Source organism: Spermophilus citellus, assembly GCF_964194105.1.
Source record: "Spermophilus citellus genome assembly, chromosome: 4".
Taxonomy (NCBI): Eukaryota; Metazoa; Chordata; class Mammalia; order Rodentia; family Sciuridae; genus Spermophilus; species Spermophilus citellus.
This window is the reverse complement of record NC_138185.1, coordinates 164,997,458-165,016,665: the sequence shown is the minus strand read 5'-3', so window position 1 is coordinate 165,016,665 and position 19,208 is coordinate 164,997,458. Positions and strand designations below refer to the sequence as shown.

The window sequence follows — 19,208 nt, the reverse complement described above, 5'->3', positions numbered from 1 at the left end:
GCACTTCTATGTTTTCAGAACTTCTTGTTACAGATTATGATAGATTTTCTATTGAGGAAAAAAATATGAAAATATTTCTCTTTTTAATTATTGGACCAATTAAGTCCCTAAAATATACAACAGACACTTATGCAAAATGAGCCTCATTTCAGTAGTTGCCTGGTGTGGCTATGCCATTATTTGTTTAAACAATTTTTAAACCATTCTCTATTATTGGATATTTAGGTTGTTTCCAAATTTTTGCTACTATAAACAGAACTTGGATGGAAATCCTTGTGGCAAAATATTGTCATATATTTTAATTATTTCCTTAGAATAAATTCCTAGAAGTGGAACTATAGGTCCAAAATGTGGACACAATTAAGGAGTTTTGACTCCCATTGCAAAATCACCCCTTTAAAAGTCAATGCCAATTTTCTTCCTCCATGGCAATACAGGGGTAGCCTTCTCCCCAAATATTACCATCTTTTCTGATTTTTTTCTGATTTGATAAGCAAAACAAAATCATCACTTTTATTTGTGCTTCTTTAGTGACCAGGGAAGATAACATCATTCAGATTCACTTATTGTCTATTTATTATTATTGAGTGATCTGCTTGTTGATATGTCTTGTGCAGTTTTTCTACTAGGCTCTTTTGCTCCAAATTTTAAGAACTATTTACAAAAGATTAGCTCTTTTTAACTAAGGTTAATGTGTGTCATTGTTTTTTCAGTTTTGTATAAAATGTTTATGGTCACAAAATTTAAATTTGTATATATGTTCTCAACAACAAAATTGCATTCTGAATTTCAAATAACTGACTTGTTAATGGGCTTTTAAAATCCGTATTACCCATTATACCTAGGTATTTTATCATGTGCCTTAATATCTTTTCTGCATATAAACCCCTTGAAGGCAGAAGTAGGACATCTTTTTTTTTTTTTTAATCCCCTATAACAACCAGTATACAGCCCAGAATACAGTGGAGCTCAAGACTGTCAGCTTGGGATAAAAAAAAATATGTTGTCTGGGGATTTGCTTTGAAGCAATTCAGTTAGGGATGGGAGACGAAAATGATGTAAAAATGAAACAGAATTGGCCACATGTCAATCATTGTTGGAGCTGGTGATGGGTACATGGAGTTCATTATGTTATTATGCCTACTTTTTTGTGTTTTAAAAAATTTCCATAATCAAAGGTTTTTTTTTTTTCCTAAATGTGTATTTGATTGATTGGGCAACAAGAGAGGGAACTGCTGGGATAACAATGGTGATGAAAATGAAAGACACATGTATCAAGGTCACTTTTGAAGCACAAAATAGCACACAGACCCTGAAACCAGGCAGGCTGACTACAAACCCTTTCTGGCTCTGTGACCTCAAATTGTTATTCACTGCCTCTGAAACTCAGTTTCCTTTATGCATAAGAGTATTAATAACTACCTCAAAAAAGTCGTAGTGGGAGACTAATAGAAGGAAAACTCAGTGCCTAGCACTTGCTAGCACTCCATAAAGAGTCCCATCATTGTCATTTGGAGAGGCACACGCTTTGACAAACTGCAGCCAGCACTTCCTGGTGGTGGCAAGCCAGCACCCTTCCATGATGGCTGGGATTTCAGTTAATCAGCTTGGGCACCAGACAGTCAATTGGCAGGGGATTTGGTTAGGCCAGATGTCAGGAATTATGCTCTTAATACCCAGAAGAGAAAACAGAACAGATCACAGTAAAGGAAAGAGCCTATAGCTCCTGACTTAATAGGTCACCAAAGAGTCATAACTTCCCATCCAATAATGCCATCAAGAAATGATAGTGGAGCTGGGTGCTGTAGCACAACGCCTATAAACCCAGCAGCCAGGGAGGCTGAAGCAGGAGAATCGCGAGTTCAAAGCCAGCCTTAGCAACTTAGTGAGGCCCTAAGCAACTCAGCAAGACCCTGTCTCTAAATAAAAAATAAAAAAGGGCTGAGGATATGGCTCAGTGGTTAAGCACCCCTGGGTTCACCCCCCCAGTACAGCAAGAAAGAAAAGAAACAAACAAGAATGGAAATGCCCTTTCTAAGCAGCTTCAAACTTTGACCAAACACTGGCATTACGCAGGGAACTCAAAAAATACAAGGCCTGGGTCACACTCCCAGAATTTGATTTAATGGTCTGGGTGAGACATGGACATGGACTAGGGTTTTGAGACTTTTAAGAATCTAATGTGATCTCAGGGCTGGGGGAGTTGTAGCTCAATGGCAGATCACTTGCCTAGCACGTGTAGGGCACTGCGTTGGATCCTCAGCACCACATAAAAATAAATAAAAAAAAAAAAAAGAAAGGCATGCTGTCCATCTACAACTACAAAAAAAAATTTTTTTTAATTACAAAGTATCTAACGTGATCTAATGTGCAGTTTTAGTATCACTGCTACAGGAGGCAAATGAAGTATGTGTATGTGTGAGAGGGAGTTGGGATCCGGCCTAAGGAGGAAAGAGGACCAGGGGAAACAAAGGAAGAGAACAGAAGCCATAGAGTCCCATCTGAACCCCATTAAAGTCAACTCAGTCATGTGGTCTCAAGCTGTGTCCCACACCAGACAAACCCAATCCCATTAGACCCCATCATCCCCTCCATAAACTTCAAGAGAGTGTGTAATAATTCCCAGGGCTAAAATATGTTGTTATTAACACCAGGATGTGTACATGTCAATATTCTAAGGAACATTAACGAAATGCAGCTTGACTCTGGGTTTTGGTCTAAGGAGGAAAAAAAAAAAAAAAAAGTCCAGCTAAGTGATGACGAAGGGGAGGGAAAGAGAAAAGCGTTTTGTCGCCCGCACTCCAGCCGCCTGTCAGTGGGACTAAAACACCCTCAAAGAGGCAGTCTCATTTTATAAAGCTATTGCAGCATTTTTGATCAGGAGGAAGGCACATCCATTCAATCACTTGAGCTGGGATGGGCTGTTGTCTGGCTATCTGTCTGCACACCGGGGTGAGCCAGCTGGGCCTGAGGACACATGGCAGCCCAATAATGGAGGGGTACCCAGCGTCTGTATAACCTCTGCTGGGCTCCCTGGGCACTCTCATTTAGCCATTCATCCTGGACTCATCTGGAAGTTCTTTTCCTTCAGCAAACACCACCTGGTCTGCCTGGCCTCACCAAAACAAAAGCTGGCCAGCAGGCTCTCCCAGGCAGCAAACATTTCAGAATCAGGAGGGCAGGGGTCAACTGTCCTCATGAGCAACACACCAAGATTGCACAAGCCTAGAGAAGGCAGAAAACAACCTCTGTGGACTCTGCCCTCCTCTCAATCGCCTCTACCCCCTCTCATCTGAGAAGGTCTGAGTTCCTCCCCCAGACGTGAAGCTTAACAATGCAGTTCAAAATATATACAAAAGATTTCGTACATTCTTTTTACTAAAATAAATAATTAAAAATTTATTTCTACTTTGCGCATGTACAAATACGTAATAATGAATCCCACCATTATATAAAATATCACTTGTAATCCCTAAAAAAAAAAAAAAAAAAAGTTGAGAAATTGAAAGAGCTCAGCAATTTCCAAACTTGGGGAGTTTCAATGAAAGATCTTAGGATTTTGTTTTCTTTTTTTCTTTAAGTGGTATCATTCATAAAATCTTAGGAAGACCTAAATAGTAGAACCGTAGTAGAGACAGGAATCATGATGATAATGATGACATTTATTTGGCATTCATTTGTTCCAAGTGTTTTACATGTGTTCACTCATCCAATCCCTCATCAAAACCTCACGAGGGAATCTATAATAATAACCATTAACAACGGTAATGATAATAGTTATACATAATAAATACCAGAGTAAGAGTAATACATCATATATGACTTAATGGTAATAGTAATATAGAACATATGTATAACACATACCAATGGCAGAGATAATCATCTCATTTTTAAAGTGAGATTTTTAATAGGTAATAATCATCACCTCCCATTTTTCAGATAAAGACCCGGAGTAGCTGGGTAACTTGCCAGCATAGTGAGGCTGGCCTGGCACCCAGGCAGGCTGGCTCCAGGGGCAGCACACGGCCCATAGCCCCAGGCTGCCTCTGTTGAAACTGCTAGTTCTGAGACCTCTGGAGGGCTCTGGGCTTGAACCCCAGTTCTCCACTCCATGTCCCACTGCTGTCCCCCCACCCACAAGTGGGTTTGTGGTAGGTGTAAAACAAGGAAGTGAATAAGGAGCACTTCCACCAGGATTGGCAGACACGGTCAGTTTAGCCACTGCTCCGGTCTGCCGCAGTCAACTGGAAAACTTTTATCATATTGATGTGCAATCCACACCCCACCACCCCTCCACATTTCTACCCAACAGCACTCAGTCTGAAACCAGTCATCCCCTAACCCGGCCCAGAAAAGAAACCTGAGACCTCTCAGACCAAGAGCCAGCCTACATCCTTTGCCCATTGATCCTGTAATAACAGGAAAGCTTTAAATCCCTGAAGTCCTCCCCACCCCAGCTCCAGGACAAGGATTCCCCCAGTGATGCTCTATTGGACAAGGAGAGTCGCAGGCATGGGGACCATCCCCAGTCATGCTAAGCCCACCCTGTCCAATGACCTTCCCCATAGCACCTACATCCAGTTGGCATGTGTCCTAACTCTGAGAATCCTCCTGCCTCCCAGCCACAAGCCCCTGTGTAGCAGAGGCAACCTAGAAATGTCCCTAAGGAGCACTTTATTACCCCCCTGCTGTTGAGTTTCAGAAGCAGTCTGTGCCTGTGTCAACAGAGCCAGTTACCTTTACACCAAGAACTAACCTGAGGACCATGTGGGATGAGAGGTGGGACCACCCAAAAAGAGATTTTCCAGTCTGAGTGTACGTACACTCATGCATGCCTGTGCACACGAGAGCACAAACACTCCAGGGGCCACAGTACACTTTTTGCTCAAAGAGGGCTCTGCTTTGTTCAAGGACGGGGTAGGAAGCAGGGGAGTGCAGAGGAGTAGTAATAAATAGTGAGGGGAATACCAAGGTTGCCCCTGGAAACTGGCAGGGATAAGAAAAAGTAATCAATGCAGGTCTGGTCCTCAGAGGAGACAGCCAGCAGGGAGGATGGGGACCAAGCCATGCCAGTTTCCTGGCTCAGAGTTCCATGCATCTTGTCAGGGCCAAATGCCAGTTGGCAAGAGGCGGCATGGAGGCTCAGGCGGGGGTAGGCAGCATGCAGGGGAGTCCAAGAGCCACTCACTCAGCCATTTCTCAGAAAATGAAGGTGTCCAGCAGCCCCCACAATCTCAGGACACCTCCCCTTCTGCCCCCATCCAGCACACAGCCCAGGAGACTTGCCCAAGGCCTCACCTGGGTAAAGGAGCCATCTTCACCACACTCTGGGACAAACACAGCCTCCTGAGGCTTCTTGGCCTGCTCCAAGGCTTGAGCCCGCTCCAAGCGACACTTGCTCTGGCCAGCATCTAAAAGGCGAGAGGAGCATATTTCATATTTCACTTGGATTTCAGCCTGAAGCCATGGCACAAAATGGCTGCCCACTGGCAGGAATGCAGAGAAGCCCCTTCCACTAGGGGAGAAGCCCACACCACCAACTTGTCTGACAGTACAAGGGCCAAGACTAGTGACAGCTGATCAGCCTTAGCTTCCTCTCAATGTTATTCTTAAAAATGAGTGTGGGGGGGGGGCGCAGCTCATGTTTATAGTAGGTCCCACTATTTTTTTCTCCCAAGTAGCCCTATCCTTACCCAGGAAAAAAGTATTCCACTTCTATTACTTTTTCCCTAGGTTTATTCTAAAAAGAATAAGCCCAAGCAGTCTCCAAGATGTTTTATAGTTCAAGAATTGCTAGCACGGGGCTGGGGATGTGGCTCAAGCAGTAGCGCGCTCGCCTGGCATGCGTGCGGCCCGGGTTCGATCCTCAGCACCACATACCAACAAAGATGTTGTGTCCGCCAAGAACTAAAAAATAAATATTAAAAAATTCTCTCTCTCTCTCTCTCTCCCTCTCTCCTCTCTCACTCTCTCTTAAAAAAAAAAAAGAATTGCTAGCACTTTCTTTTTTTTTAATGTTTTTTTTTTTTTAGTTGTAGACAGTTACAATGCCTTATTTTATTTTTATGTGGTGCTGAGGATCGAATCCAGTGCCTTCCACATGCAAGGCGAGTACTCTACCACTGAGCTACAAGCCCAGCCCCTGCTAGCACTTTCTTTAGAAAAGCAAAAGCTCTAGGGCAGCCTACTCGGCCTTCTATATAATTCTCTAAGCAATCCAGAGCCACAAATTCAAATAGGACTCAGGAAAGTGATATAAATCGAGTACAAGAAGAAGGGCATTCAGCTGAGTGCAATGGCACAGGCCTGTAATCCTAGAGGCTCAGGAGGCTGAGGCAGGAGGATCATAGGTTTAAAGCTAGCCTCAGCAACTTAGCAAAACCCTGTCTCAAAATAAAAAATAAAAAGGGCTGGGGATATGTGGCTCATTGATAAAGCACCTCTTAGTTCAATCCCTCAGTACCAAAAAAAGGGGGGGGGCCTCCAGTCACGTGCTGCTTTGTGGAAACACACACCTAATATTACCAGAAATTTCAATTTTGGAAAAGAAACATAAAAAGGAAAAAACTTTTTTTTGAATACCCTAGTTTCTAAATATTGTCTCAAATGTTTGTAATGTTTTAGAACAGATTTTAAAAATAAAATAAAATAAAAACACATCCTGCGGTCAACAATTTGAAATTCCTATTTAGGGGTCATCAGTGAAGCTTTGCATAACTGTTTTAAAACAAAAATAAACACAACAAAGGACCAGACAGAGAGCAACACATCTCTCTAAACCCTAGCCTGGTGGCTGCGACTGAAAGACAGGAAAGTGCTCATTCGTCCAGGTGGAGCTTCTTCCTTCCCTTTTCTACTCCTGATGTTAGGGGTTGAGAGACAGGACAGCAAACCAGAGGAACAGAGGCATGCTGAGCCCTTGCCCCAACCCCACCACAGTGACTGCACCAGGCAGAGACCTGTGATCCCAGCAGCCTCCAGTGGACTCACCTTTGCACCGGCCCCGGTGGACCACACCCAGGTTCGGGTCTCGGCACTTGGCTCGCTGGTACTCACACATGGACTCGTAGGACCTGCCGTCGGATGCGCAGACGGGTTTGGGTTGAGTCCTGGTGCAGTGGAGGTTGCACTGAGGGTCACGGTCGCTTATGAGAAACTAGATTGGGGGGGGGAGGCAAAAGGGCATAGAGATTACTTTTGCAAAAAAAGTGGAAGAAAATCCATGACTTTCTGTACCAGGCGGCCCTTGGAAAGAGGTCTTAAATAAACACAACAAAGGACCAGACAGAGAGCAACACACCTCTCTAAGCCCTAGCCTGGTGGCTGCGACTGAACCCTATAGGCAAAGGGAACAGAGCCAATACAAAGTCTAACCAAAGAAGCCATCCTCTATACCCTAAGAACCATGATGTCGAACATGTACTGACCATGAACAGTCACTGCAACAAGTAATCCACAGGCCAAGTCCCAGTAGACATGACAACAACCCAGCTATGTGCCCAACGTCACATAGCTATGAGGAGTGGATGCTGAACACGAACCTAGATCTGCAGGAAATAAAATCAAAGTTTTAACCTCTGGGATGTTTGGCTTCTCCACCCATGTAGACAACCACTAAACCTCAAATCCAGAACACTTTCACTCTCCAAACTCCATCTTTGGCAAGTCTTACTTATTAGATGATGGTATTGAGCCCCAAATCTAGAACTATTCCATTTCTGCTCACAGTTCTCTGGCAGAATTACAAGTTAAGTGACTTTCTGTGAGGAATGTATTTCCTGATTTTAACAGCAATAATAATCAGCTTGGGAAATACTGGGTTAAACAGGTTTTTTTGTTTGTTTGTTTGGTACAGAAATTCTCAGAATTAAAGATAGAGCAATTATATGCTAGTCCTCCTATTGAGTTATGTAGTCACACATAAATATAGACTGGCCTCACTGTCCTCAGTAACATGCTTCAGCAATAAAAGGGTGACATCTGGGGACTTCTGCACCAGGTCATGTGAAGCCTGGCAGTTTCCTCCTATCTTATATTCACTCTGGGGGAAACTAGCCAACATGTAAGAAGCCTAACAACTGTAAGACCACCATATTATGAGGAAGCCCAAGTCATCTGGTGTCACAACCACATGGGGAAAGAGATGCCCAACAAACCCAGGAACACAGCTTTCAAATGAGTCCAACCCAACTGTCAATTGACTGTAATCAAGAGACGAAAATAAGTCATTGCCTGAGAGACCCTAAGCAAGAACCACCCAGCTGAGCCTAGTCAACCAGAGAACTGACAGAGATAACAATAAACTATTGTTTTAAGCCATTAACTTTTGTAGTAGTTTGTTGCATAGTGATCATAAATAACTAGATCAAGGAACATGTACGATGTCTCTTCCAAACCTCTCTGTAGCCATGAAATTCATTAGCGAACCCCATGTTAACAGCGGCAGAATGCAGGTGGAGAACAGTAATCATCCAGTACAATCCACAATACCCTGGGCACACTCTGTGGGGCTGGAGGGGGTGATGCTTGGCAGTGTCTAGAGCACAGCTGTGGCCACCTGCAATGCTGAAGCCAACCATGTGATGACACCAAGCTCACAGAGGTCTCAGAGGTGTGAACACAGCTCTGCTTCAGATATCTTTGCAGACCCACTGTGTGAAGCAAACAGTTGAGAACTTGTCCAGAAGAGCAGAGAAAGGTCTAGAGGCAGTGCCACACCCTTCAAGGGAAATCTGGAAACACAAGCCCTCTCCTCCGCCCCCCGCCAAATCTCGAGAGTCTGAGCCAGTCCATGACTCCTCAGAGCACATCTCAGCAGTAAGGCCAGATCCCCCCCAATCCCACTGCCACCCACTACTACCTTGACTGTCACACCCAGGAGCTGGGCTCAACCTGTGCCTCATCTGGACAGATGGGGCAACTCAGTCCCTCTTCAGAGACCCTGGGCTCCCACACATCACAGGCTAAACTGAGTCCTGCCCAAAGGTCAGAGGGAACGTCCTGATGGCTCTCATGAGCACATCATTGGATAGGGCCTAGTATCCTGGAGTAAAAAGAGAGCAACTGCAAAGTCCCATCAAGAGGAAGCCCACTCAGTCCCCAGCTGCTACACCAAAGAATGAGCTAACAGAGACAGTGTGGAAGGCAGGGCGTCCACACATCAACCCCTGTGTGGGATCTGTGACCTTGACTCCCCTTGGGTTGCCTAGCTTAAAACTCTTGACTAGCATCTCACTGTCCTTGGGACCTCCACATAGCATCCAGGCCTGGCAGAATCTGACCTGGGTCCCTCCCTGGCCTCCCTCTGACTCTGTCCCCTGTTCCTCATTTGTGCACATAGTAGCTATTTCCTTACTAAAGTGAGCTCCACAGCTCTGCCTTCTGCACCCCTCTCATCCTGCACTGGGTCTGGGCTCACACCAACTCTTCTGGGAGGCTTTCCCTGACTCTCAGGTGAGGATGGTGCCCCCAAATAATCTCTCATACCTCTCTTTCTTCGTGGCTCCTAACATGTGTGGTGATTAATTGATTTGTGTAATTTGATTAATAATGTAACTCCCAATTCTGAATTTCCAGATGACAAGGATAATGTCTATTTGGCCTATAAACACATCCCCAGCCTCCAGCCCTTGGTTATTTGTGGGATGAATGCATCCGTGCAGTGGCACTTCCTGTGCAACATCACCTCAAAACCTGCTGGTATGAGGCTTGCCCTTCTCCAACCATGTCCTCTCCTCTGCTCACCCTATGGCATTATGTGGTGGGCAGAGGTAATCCAGATGGCCCTGTCTTTGCCCCATTCCTGAACCAGAACCTTATCAAAAATATCTCCCAGTTGGGCATGGTGGTGCATTTTTATAATCCCAGCAACTCAGGAGGCTGAGGTAGGAGGATCACAAGTTCAAAGCCAGACTCAGCAACTTAGAAAGGCCCTAAGCAACTCAGCAAGACCTTGTCTCAAAATAAAAAATAAAGGGCTGGGAATGTGGTTCAGTGGTTAAGCCCCCTGGGTTCAATCTCACAGTGGCCTTGAAGCACTTGGGAGGGTGAGTCTATCTCATCCAGAGATTTAGCATTTATTATTGGGCCCACGTAGGCTTTTAGTAACCAGCTTCTGATTCTGTGAATTCACTTTTGCAGCTGGCTAGGTGTTTCTGTTTGTGGTGATATTTTTTAACAATGAAAGGCAGTGTTGCCTAGGGGTTGGAAGCATGGCTTTGGAGCCAGGCAATGGGTATCATCCCCAGCAGGACACATACAGGCTGTTTCTCCTTGGGGAAGTTACCTAATTTCTCTAGGCTTTAGTGTTCTCATCTGTAAAGTGTGAACACTTACATACCTAGCCTCCTAGGGTTATTATGAAAATTCAATTACCTATCATGCCATAAGTCATAAATAAGTTCTTACCCATCTTCTTTCTTTGGAATTTAAATAGTGATTTGTTTGTTTGTTTGTTTTTAGGAGAACGCCCCAAAAAGGAGGGCGAGAAAAAGACAAAGTTTCTTTTCAAACTGTAGAGGTGGCCCTGTTGTCTGTTCTTTAGCTCACGGAAGGGAGCCTCAGGCGTCACCGTGGCATTGAACTACAAGCCATAAATCTGGTTTGGAAATGGTTCTCTCTGCGTCAACAGAGACTCCAAGGCAGCTGTGCCAGAGACCCGCTCAACAACAAGAGGAGCACTCTGTGCGCGGACAGACAGGTCAAAGAGCCCACAGAAGACCCACCTACCCAACACACAGGAATGGCTCTCAGCTTTGGAAGGGTTCCCAAGAGTCCTGTCTAGAGACGGCTGGCCCCTGGGGACCTGTAAAAAGTTTAGTCGCAGCACAGGGCCATTGCTAAAGACCATCTTCAGTCTACTGTGGTGTCTCATTTTCATCTGTTTGGGGAACTGAGTGTATTTGTGATTGCTTTCAGAAACAGGCAATGAGCTCTATAAAACAGAGCCTCAGAGAAGAGATTAATTACTCTGGGTCCACAAATACCAAGGGCAAAGCTATCCTCCAGTCTGTCCATCCGTCTGTTCCTCCACTCTGTATCCAGTGAGTGGACGTCAACAGTGAGCCCAGCATGCACAGACCCAAGAAGCACACAACAAATATGGCCCCTGCCCTCCATGAGCTTACAACCTAGTATGGAGACCCCAAGCAAACGCTACCATAAAGCATGTTAGCAGAAACCACACAGCCATACTAAGAGGGGACATAATCCTAAGCACTCCACAATGTGACAAACCATACAGTTCCATAGAACTTTCCACAAAGATGAAAATGTTTATATCCCTCCTGTCAACATAGTAGCCACAGACCACAGATGGCTATGAAGCACTAAGCTATAGCAAACGCAAATGAGGAACCAAACATTTAGATGTGTTTAATTGTAGTTAATTTTAACTTAAATGACCATGTACCAGCTAGAGGCTACCATATGCAAAAGCCCATTTAGCAAGTAAATAAACCAAGAGGAGAGGGCAGGTGGGCCTCAACCAAGTTTTTCCTGGTTGAGTCAGGTGACGACCGATTGGACTAACAGGAAAAAAAGAGCAGATCCTGAGAACAGTTTCTGCATTTTGAAACCAGACAGCAAATCAGTCCATTACTTATAAGTCAACGGCTAAGTGACCCCAGGAGGTTGTCACAGTCCACATGAAGTCATGAGGGTCTTGCAGGGGATAGGGGTACAGGAGAGAAGTCCTCAGCATCAGGCTGAGACTGTGGTCAGTTCTCTCAGAACACAAGCAAAACTCAGAGAATTGGAGTCACCCTGCTGGGACATGACCCCTGGATCACAGAAGTCTGTTGTTGTGGACTCAAGAGCAATCGTGATTGGTGGAAATTTCTGGTGTTGGGCAGGGCCAGGCAGTTTCCCCCACAAGCCAAACACTGAGCCATTTTCCTCTAGGGGGGAAATTGTGTTTTCATAAAAATCCCTACATAGATTCCCTTCCTTCTTCCTAACCAATTGACAATAAAACAAAATAATAATGTCAAATATGATTGCCTAACAAGGAAGCCAAACAAAGAGCGCCAGGACAATTGTGCATCTGCAGTTGTCTCTCCCACCCCTTCTCCTTGGGGACCAGATGACTCCAAATATTTTGTGTTGTGCTCACATTTGTAAAGTAGGACAGGCACTTGATCTGCATATAAACAAGTCATCCTTACTATTGGAAAAGTAAGCTGTTCGCTGGGGCAGCCCTACCATGGGGGAGACCAGAGTAGGGGAAAAAAAAAGTCAATATTCAACCAATAATCCCTTCCATCTGAAAGGCACACATGCTGATCCCTACCCTTCAGTCTCAGGCAGAGTAGAATGCAAACCCTGCCAGGGCTCTTGCCCAAGGAGACCACCCCAATACCACAAGCTGTGTTGGGTTTGACTGACAGCCAAGTTTCCATGACAATGTAGGGAACAACAGAGCCAGCCCATGGCTCCATCTGCAAGGAGATGTTCAATTCTTTCTAATATAGAGCTGTTCTCACAGTCTCCACTTCCACCTGCTAGTACCATGCTGATTTAATCTGTAGCCAAAATTCTAAACAGGTATTTTCTCAGTAACATCTCTCCTCTTCCCCCAGGTATAGGGGGCCGGGACAGAACCATATGAAAAACTCTCGGTAGTAGGTTTGGGAGAGTGAAGTCCACAAATTGGAGCAGCAGTTGCATTTCTCTTTACAATATCATACTCAAAAATCACAGGCCACTCTACTGTCATGCATACCTAAAAAGAACAAATTTTTTAAAAAATCACAGGTCAAACTCAAAACAAATTTGAGGTTTTTCTTTAATAAATTCACACACAACATAGCTTAAAGTACTCAATTCCAACATTTTTTCTTTACTTATCTGTTGCTGCAAAGCAAACCACTTCTCAGCTTTGTAGCTTGGAATGACGATTTATCATTTCTCATAATGCCATGGGTTGGTGGGGCTCAGCTGGGAGGTTCTTCTGCTCACCATGGTGGCAGCTGAAGTTATGTGTTAAACTCCATCTGGTTGAGAGCTTGGGTAGTGCTGGAACATTCACTGTGGCTTCACCCCCTGACCTTCAACTGGGGTAGCTGGAATGGATGGGGGCCAGGGAGGCCTCTATCTCTAGCAGACCCTCCTCTCTCATCCATGATGACTTCATTCAGTCCTTTAATGCACACCTAAATGTTTGATCTTTGCCACCAGTCTTTCCTCTCTATTCAAGTTCAAATTCCACTCTGAGTACCCCTGAACTTATCATCCTAAAAAAGCAATTGCTTTCATATTTGAAACAACACCATTAGCTTCCTAGAGCTTGGGCTTCATTGTGTTCATACTTTTATCAAAAAATCCTCAAAAGACCAATGGGGTACAGGAAGAGGGGTAGAGGGAAGGGCATGGGGAAATACTGGGGAACAAAATCTACTAAATTATGTTATGTCCATGTATGACTATACCACAACAAATCCTGCTTTTATATGTATATGTATTAATGCAATATAATGCACTAATTAAAATAATAGTAGTAGTCTCGTCCTCGTCGTCGTGGTCGTCGTAGTAGTAAAATCAGTACAGCAAGCAGACAGCAGGGAGGAAGAGGGGAGGGAAAGAAAAAGTACTGAAGAACTAGATTGATCAGATTAAGGTACAAATATGGCATAATATGCCACAGTCTGGCTGGGCACAAACTACGAGCCACTGAAGCAGGAACAAACTTTATTTCTGAACTCCAACAAAACACTTCACACAAGCTCCCAGGGAATTCTCCCGAATCCACGCGGCTGGTCCAGGAACCCGCCACCGGAAATATCTCCTCCAGAAATCCCCCCTCCTGCACTTCCCCAACCAATGGGAACTCTCGGGGAATCCCCAGGAATCCCCACTCCAAAGTAGCCCGAGAACTCAAAACTCACGGCCCAGGTGGATAGTAATGCCTCGCCTGTCAACCAATACTGTTTGGCAAAATGCCAGGGGCCATACAGACTCGGCTGTGGCTCTCAGCATCTCCCCCCTTCTGCAGACAGCAGGGAGGAAGAGGGGAGGGAAAGAAAAAGTACTGAAGAACTAGACTGATTAGATTAAGGTACAAATATGGCATAATAAACCTCTCTATCTTGTATAATTATAATGTACCAATTAAAAAACACCTCGTCAACATACATTATCCTTTATCCTTTTACATGTCTACAAAAGATGTGTCTTACCCATGTTTATCTAATTGGGCTTAATATAGCGCCTGATCCAAAGCAGTTGTTCAGGGTGTCTGGAGAGTAAATGGATAAATACCAAGCCCCACCAACTCATGTTATGCAGAAGCACCCCCTCTCTCTATCGATTACTGTTGAAGAGAAAGACTCTTGTCCAACCACCACCAGCAGCTTACAACTCCCAAGCATAGAGTGTTGGAAGCTGTTTATTCTTTCTTTTCTGTTAAAGAACATCTATTACATAAGGACAGTTATGCATTAAACATAGTGTTTTTCACTTGAATTTAAGAAAAGGAAAATAAATTAGTAAGTCATTGAAGAGAAAGCAGCCATGTAGCTGAGACAGTAACCCACGAACCCAGGGCTGCTGTCACCTGGTATCATGGAATTTGCTCGCAGTGAGCCTGGCCCAGCCTCTTCACCCAGGCCTGCAGGAAACCTTTCTGCCATCCTAGGGGTACCATCTCACCCAAAGTCAGGCAGAAATCTGAGACATCTAGATTGCTAAACCTGAAATGTCAAATTGGAAAATTGACAAACAGTCTGGTGCGCTCGGCACTCTGGCTTCTCTGGCAGCTACTAGTGCACACACTAGAGTAAGACAACAGCTACATGATAGAATGGATTCACTTCTAAGGCACTATTCATTCATTTTCCCAACACTCTGGTGTCGTAAATACCCATGAGTTTTCTCCACTGGCAAACGCCCAATCTACAAATGCTGACTTGGAAAGAAAGAGAAGGGGAAAACCCCTACCCACGTGCCTCTGAGTGGGAAGGAGCAGGTAGAATCACAGCCCCGTCCAACAGCTCCTTCCTGCCTCAGGACCTGCACTTGCTGGCCCCTCTCCCTGGAACATGTTTCGACCTCCCAGACTCCTATTCACCCTTCAACCTCAGTGCAAATGGGCTTCCTGGAGGCACCTGACTTTCCAAGTAGGTGGAGACCCCCTTACTTTCCACCATGGCTCATGCCACAATCATGATTTAAATGACCATTTGGTTAGTTAGACATTTCTTGCCTATCCTCCCCAGCTAGGTTGAAAGCTCTCCGTGGGCAGCACCCAAGATCTAAGTGCCACACCACTGGATGCCTGGCATCCAGAAGTGCCTTGAGCAAAGTGGGTCTTCCATGAACATGTGTGTGCTTAGATGAATGAAGAGGAAACCCAAACTCTTTAAGCTAGCAAGTGGTAGAGCACTAATGGCCTTGATTCTTTCTACCACACCAGTGCCTCCCTCGGGGTAGGGATTATCAAGCGTTGTGCCCTGAGGCCTGCTAAGGGGCAGGGTGCTCTGCTGGTAGCTTCAGCAACCAAGGTTGGGGTCTCTGGCAGCAGCCCCTTGAGTAAAAGGGAAGGACTCCAGAAGCAAAGAGAGCATCCCTAGAAGAAATTTTTTTTTTTCAAAGTCCAGCTCAAGTTTTTAAAACTCAAGCACTTGAAAGCATCTCTGGGAGGTAAATCTGCTATCGAATGGGGAAATGCCCCTCCCAGAGCCAATGCCTGGAACAGAGAGTGGCGCATCACATCCCGGCCAGCTAGCTGTGGCTCAGCCACTTAGTCTCCCACCCGGGACTGTCGCCTCTTGCCTCTTGCCTTACCATCTGTAACACCAGACCTTGCTTGGCCTTTTTCTCCCAGGACCACATCTTTGGGATCCAAGAGGAGTTTCACATTAAACCATCACTCACCCACCCACTGTCGGATCCATCATCTGCAGCGAAAATCCACATCCCCACTTCTGCCAGCTTGAGCTCACCCTTCCCTGACCCCACAGCCACCGCATTTACACAGGTGCGAAGGAGGGCCTCCGGCAGCTTCAGAGTGGGACTCGGCAGAGATGGAGGAGGGGAGATAGGGGAGGTCAAAGGGAAGGGGAGGCCTGGCAGCAACTCGCATCTGCTCTTCCTCTGCACACCTCCGCCGTGGGCCTGACAACAGCACGCCCCGATTAAAGGGCTTTTCACACTGCTGAGGGAAAGCAGACCCCCCTCCAGCTGTGGGGCAGCTGGAACCACTTCTGTTGTTTTAGCCAGGAGAGGCCTGACCTTCGTCACCCCTCCACCAACCCCCTCCCCAAGGGAGGAATTTAGTGGTCACTTCTCCCACCCAGCCAGCTTTTCTCCTCCGCTCTGCCCCCCATAACCATGGGGATGACGGGTCAAGACCCATGGGGGAAGGCTGTCTTTCACCAGCTGCCCCTGGTGGGAGGACGAGGGGGTTGGTGAGTTTGAGAGAAGGACTGGGACTTGGGTCTAAAGAGAACCCAGGCTTCAACTTACACCAACCACATCTGTACCCCCAACCCACGGCCCATGCCAGCCTTCTGGAAAGATGGGTATACATACAGTGTGGATCGGGTCATCAAATTTCCAAAAAATGAAGCATTATTCTAAGTGAAGGACGCCAGACTCAAAACACTACATGGTACATGATTCCATTTCTATGACATTCTGAAAAAGGCCAAACTAAACAGAAATCAGATCAGTGATTACCAGGGACTGGAAACTGGAGGAGAAGCCTAAGAGAATGTTTGGGGGGGGGATGGAAATATTCCTAGTTCTGGTAGTAGTTACATAACTATATAAATTTATTAAAATTCATAAAAGTATATACCTAAGAAGGGGAATTATACCCCATGCAAATTATATCTCAATAAACAAAAAAAGAGAAAAACATAAAACACAAAACTAAAATAATAATTCCAAAGAATGTCTGCTTTGAAGGGCCCATCAGACCCACACCCCTCCCCATAGGTATTCAGAGAGGTTTCTGGACACGTCCTCCCCCTCCCCCTTCAGTTTCAAGGCACTACGCTAGGTGCATTTCGGGTTATGAAAATAAACAAGAACACAGGCCCTGCCCCCAAGAGCTGATCTAATTGCAAAGACCGATGCAGGGACAGCTAACTCCATAGGGGCTGCATATTTGAAACCAGCAACCAGGAAGCAAATCCTAAGTTTCCAAAAGACAAGAGAATAAAATATGTCAAAATGGGATGCTGGGAAGCCCAAGAGGGGAGATAGCAAAAGCTAAGGCCTAAAACTGAACAGAGAGGAGGGGCAGGGTGGAGAGAGAGGGAAAAAGAGGCATCTATTCAGCCAAGAATTGCTGAGCACCTAGGACGCCCCAGGGCTGGGCTGCGTGCTAGGGACAGAGCAGCTGACCCATGTTCTGTGGGTCAGAGTGAGAGGTTAATTCAGACTGGAAGGATCCAGGAGGATTTCTCGGGGATAGGGCTAGAAACTGGGCCATGAAGGATTTCTAAAAGTAGAAAGAGATGTGTAAAGGTCATCTTAAGCTACAGTCACAGTTACACATGAGTGGACAAGGGAACTAATTTCAAAATACAGTTTTAAAACTACCATTTATGGAAGAAGTCAGGGTTTAGGGCTAGGTTGGGGGTGAGATCATGGAGGGTCTTGAAACCCCACAGCCGTCTTTTCTTTTTTTTCTTTTTTAAAGAATTGGCAGCCAGTGAAGGAAGGAAAGGGCAAGATCAGACCTGAACTTTAGAAATCTCCAGCAGGGGAATGAAAGACAGCAGAGGGACTGAGTGGGAGGATCTTATCCCTGAATATGGACAGGGGAGATGAAAAAGAGGGGCCGATTTGGGTCAAGGAAGCAGCTGGGTGTCCCAGGTAATGAGCTTGGCCACACTGCAGAAAACGAGTTGAGCAAACCCAAGCCCATCAGCAACCCCCAAAACCTACCGCTCCCTGCAGACAAGTGACAACAGAGTCTCGGGCACATGGAGTCACAGAGCCTGACATGCCACCTTCTCCCAGAAAGCTGGTTACCCCGGGCTGAAAAGCAGATGCACCAGGTGGACTCTGAAGTCATTGGATGAACTGAGACGACTGAGGACCTATCTGTCCTGCTATCTGCAGGAATTGGAATGGTTGCAACACAGCCCCATGGGGGTTCTTTGAGGCCAGGAAGGGAAAACTGGGATTCTATAAGCATGCATCTCATCGAACAAGCAGGGTCCTACTTAACCACCCTTGAGCTCCAACAGGACCTCAAACCTATTAATCACAGGCAAAAGCATCTATTTTTATTACCTGTTTGTACCCTCCCAGTCACTTAATACTAGCCAAAAGAACTCAGAAAGCAAGAGCTGAGAGAAAGTCATGTGCCCACCCCTTCCTCAAGCTTCAAACTCTGCCACCAATGTAAATAAAAACTCTCCTCACTCCAAATGAAATAAACAGAGGGCTCTCCAGAACCCAGGACCCAGATTTTTCCAATCTTCTCAGCCCATAGCACTGAGAAAAAATAAAGACTAATTTGATGGTATGACCAAGAAGCAACAAAGTCTTGTACTTGGGGTGCATCCAAGAGGCTGTGTGTGAATCATATGAGGGAGCCAAGACTTTTAGGGGTGCAGAGGTAAAGAGGACAAAGGAGTTTCTAAGTGCCCATTGGTTCTAAGGGCCACACCCTTCATCCTCATGACACACTCATTGGGTAATAAGGGGTTGTTAAATTAGCACTTTCTCTCTAGTTGGCAGGAACAACATATTCCGTATTCAGTCAAGGTTAGTGGCTCTTTGCAAGGTTATCCTGACACTCCTACAGGTCTTCACAGTAACGTGATCGAAGTCTGCTGTGAGCACTACTAAGAACAGAAATATCTAACATGTCACTGAGCATCCTGGCTGGTGGCCACAGGTCCAGATACTCCTTCTGTGCCACCTGTCCCTGCTCTACCATACTCTGTCCCATCATCACTAATATGATTTTGCACCCAGTGACATGTGACATGTGTTTGACAACTCAGGGACTGAGGGAGGAGTTTAGATGGGGGTAATGACTGGAGGGCATGACTGGGGTTGGTTCCAATTCAGCTGGGTCCTGGGTAGTGACTGAGCCCCTCTGGTTAGAAGAACAAGATCCTGAAATAGACAATATTGTTTCCATCGGAGACTTAATGAGATTCTAGGCAAAGTAGGAAGCATTTGAGAGATTCAAGATCCTTTGAGAGATTCCGGGTACTCACAGAGAGCTATTTCAGGGCCTGGGTGAC

General features: G+C 45.6%; 1 protein-coding gene across 9 annotated transcripts in view; it reads right to left on the bottom strand.

Annotated features, from left to right (window-relative positions):
• The window catches only part of SMOC1 (SPARC related modular calcium binding 1), a 157,322-nt gene that overhangs the window by 65,570 nt on the left and 72,544 nt on the right, over nt 1–19,208 (bottom strand). For all 9 annotated transcript variants that reach the window (XM_081290051.1, XM_081290052.1, XM_081290045.1 and 6 more), the window contains exons 2-3: nt 6,991–7,156; nt 5,299–5,411 (exon numbers count right to left, since the gene is read on the bottom strand). In XM_081290051.1, the coding sequence (XP_081146177.1) occupies nt 5,299–5,411; nt 6,991–7,156 (279 nt within the window). The remainder of the gene's footprint in view (nt 1–5,298; nt 5,412–6,990; nt 7,157–19,208) is intronic.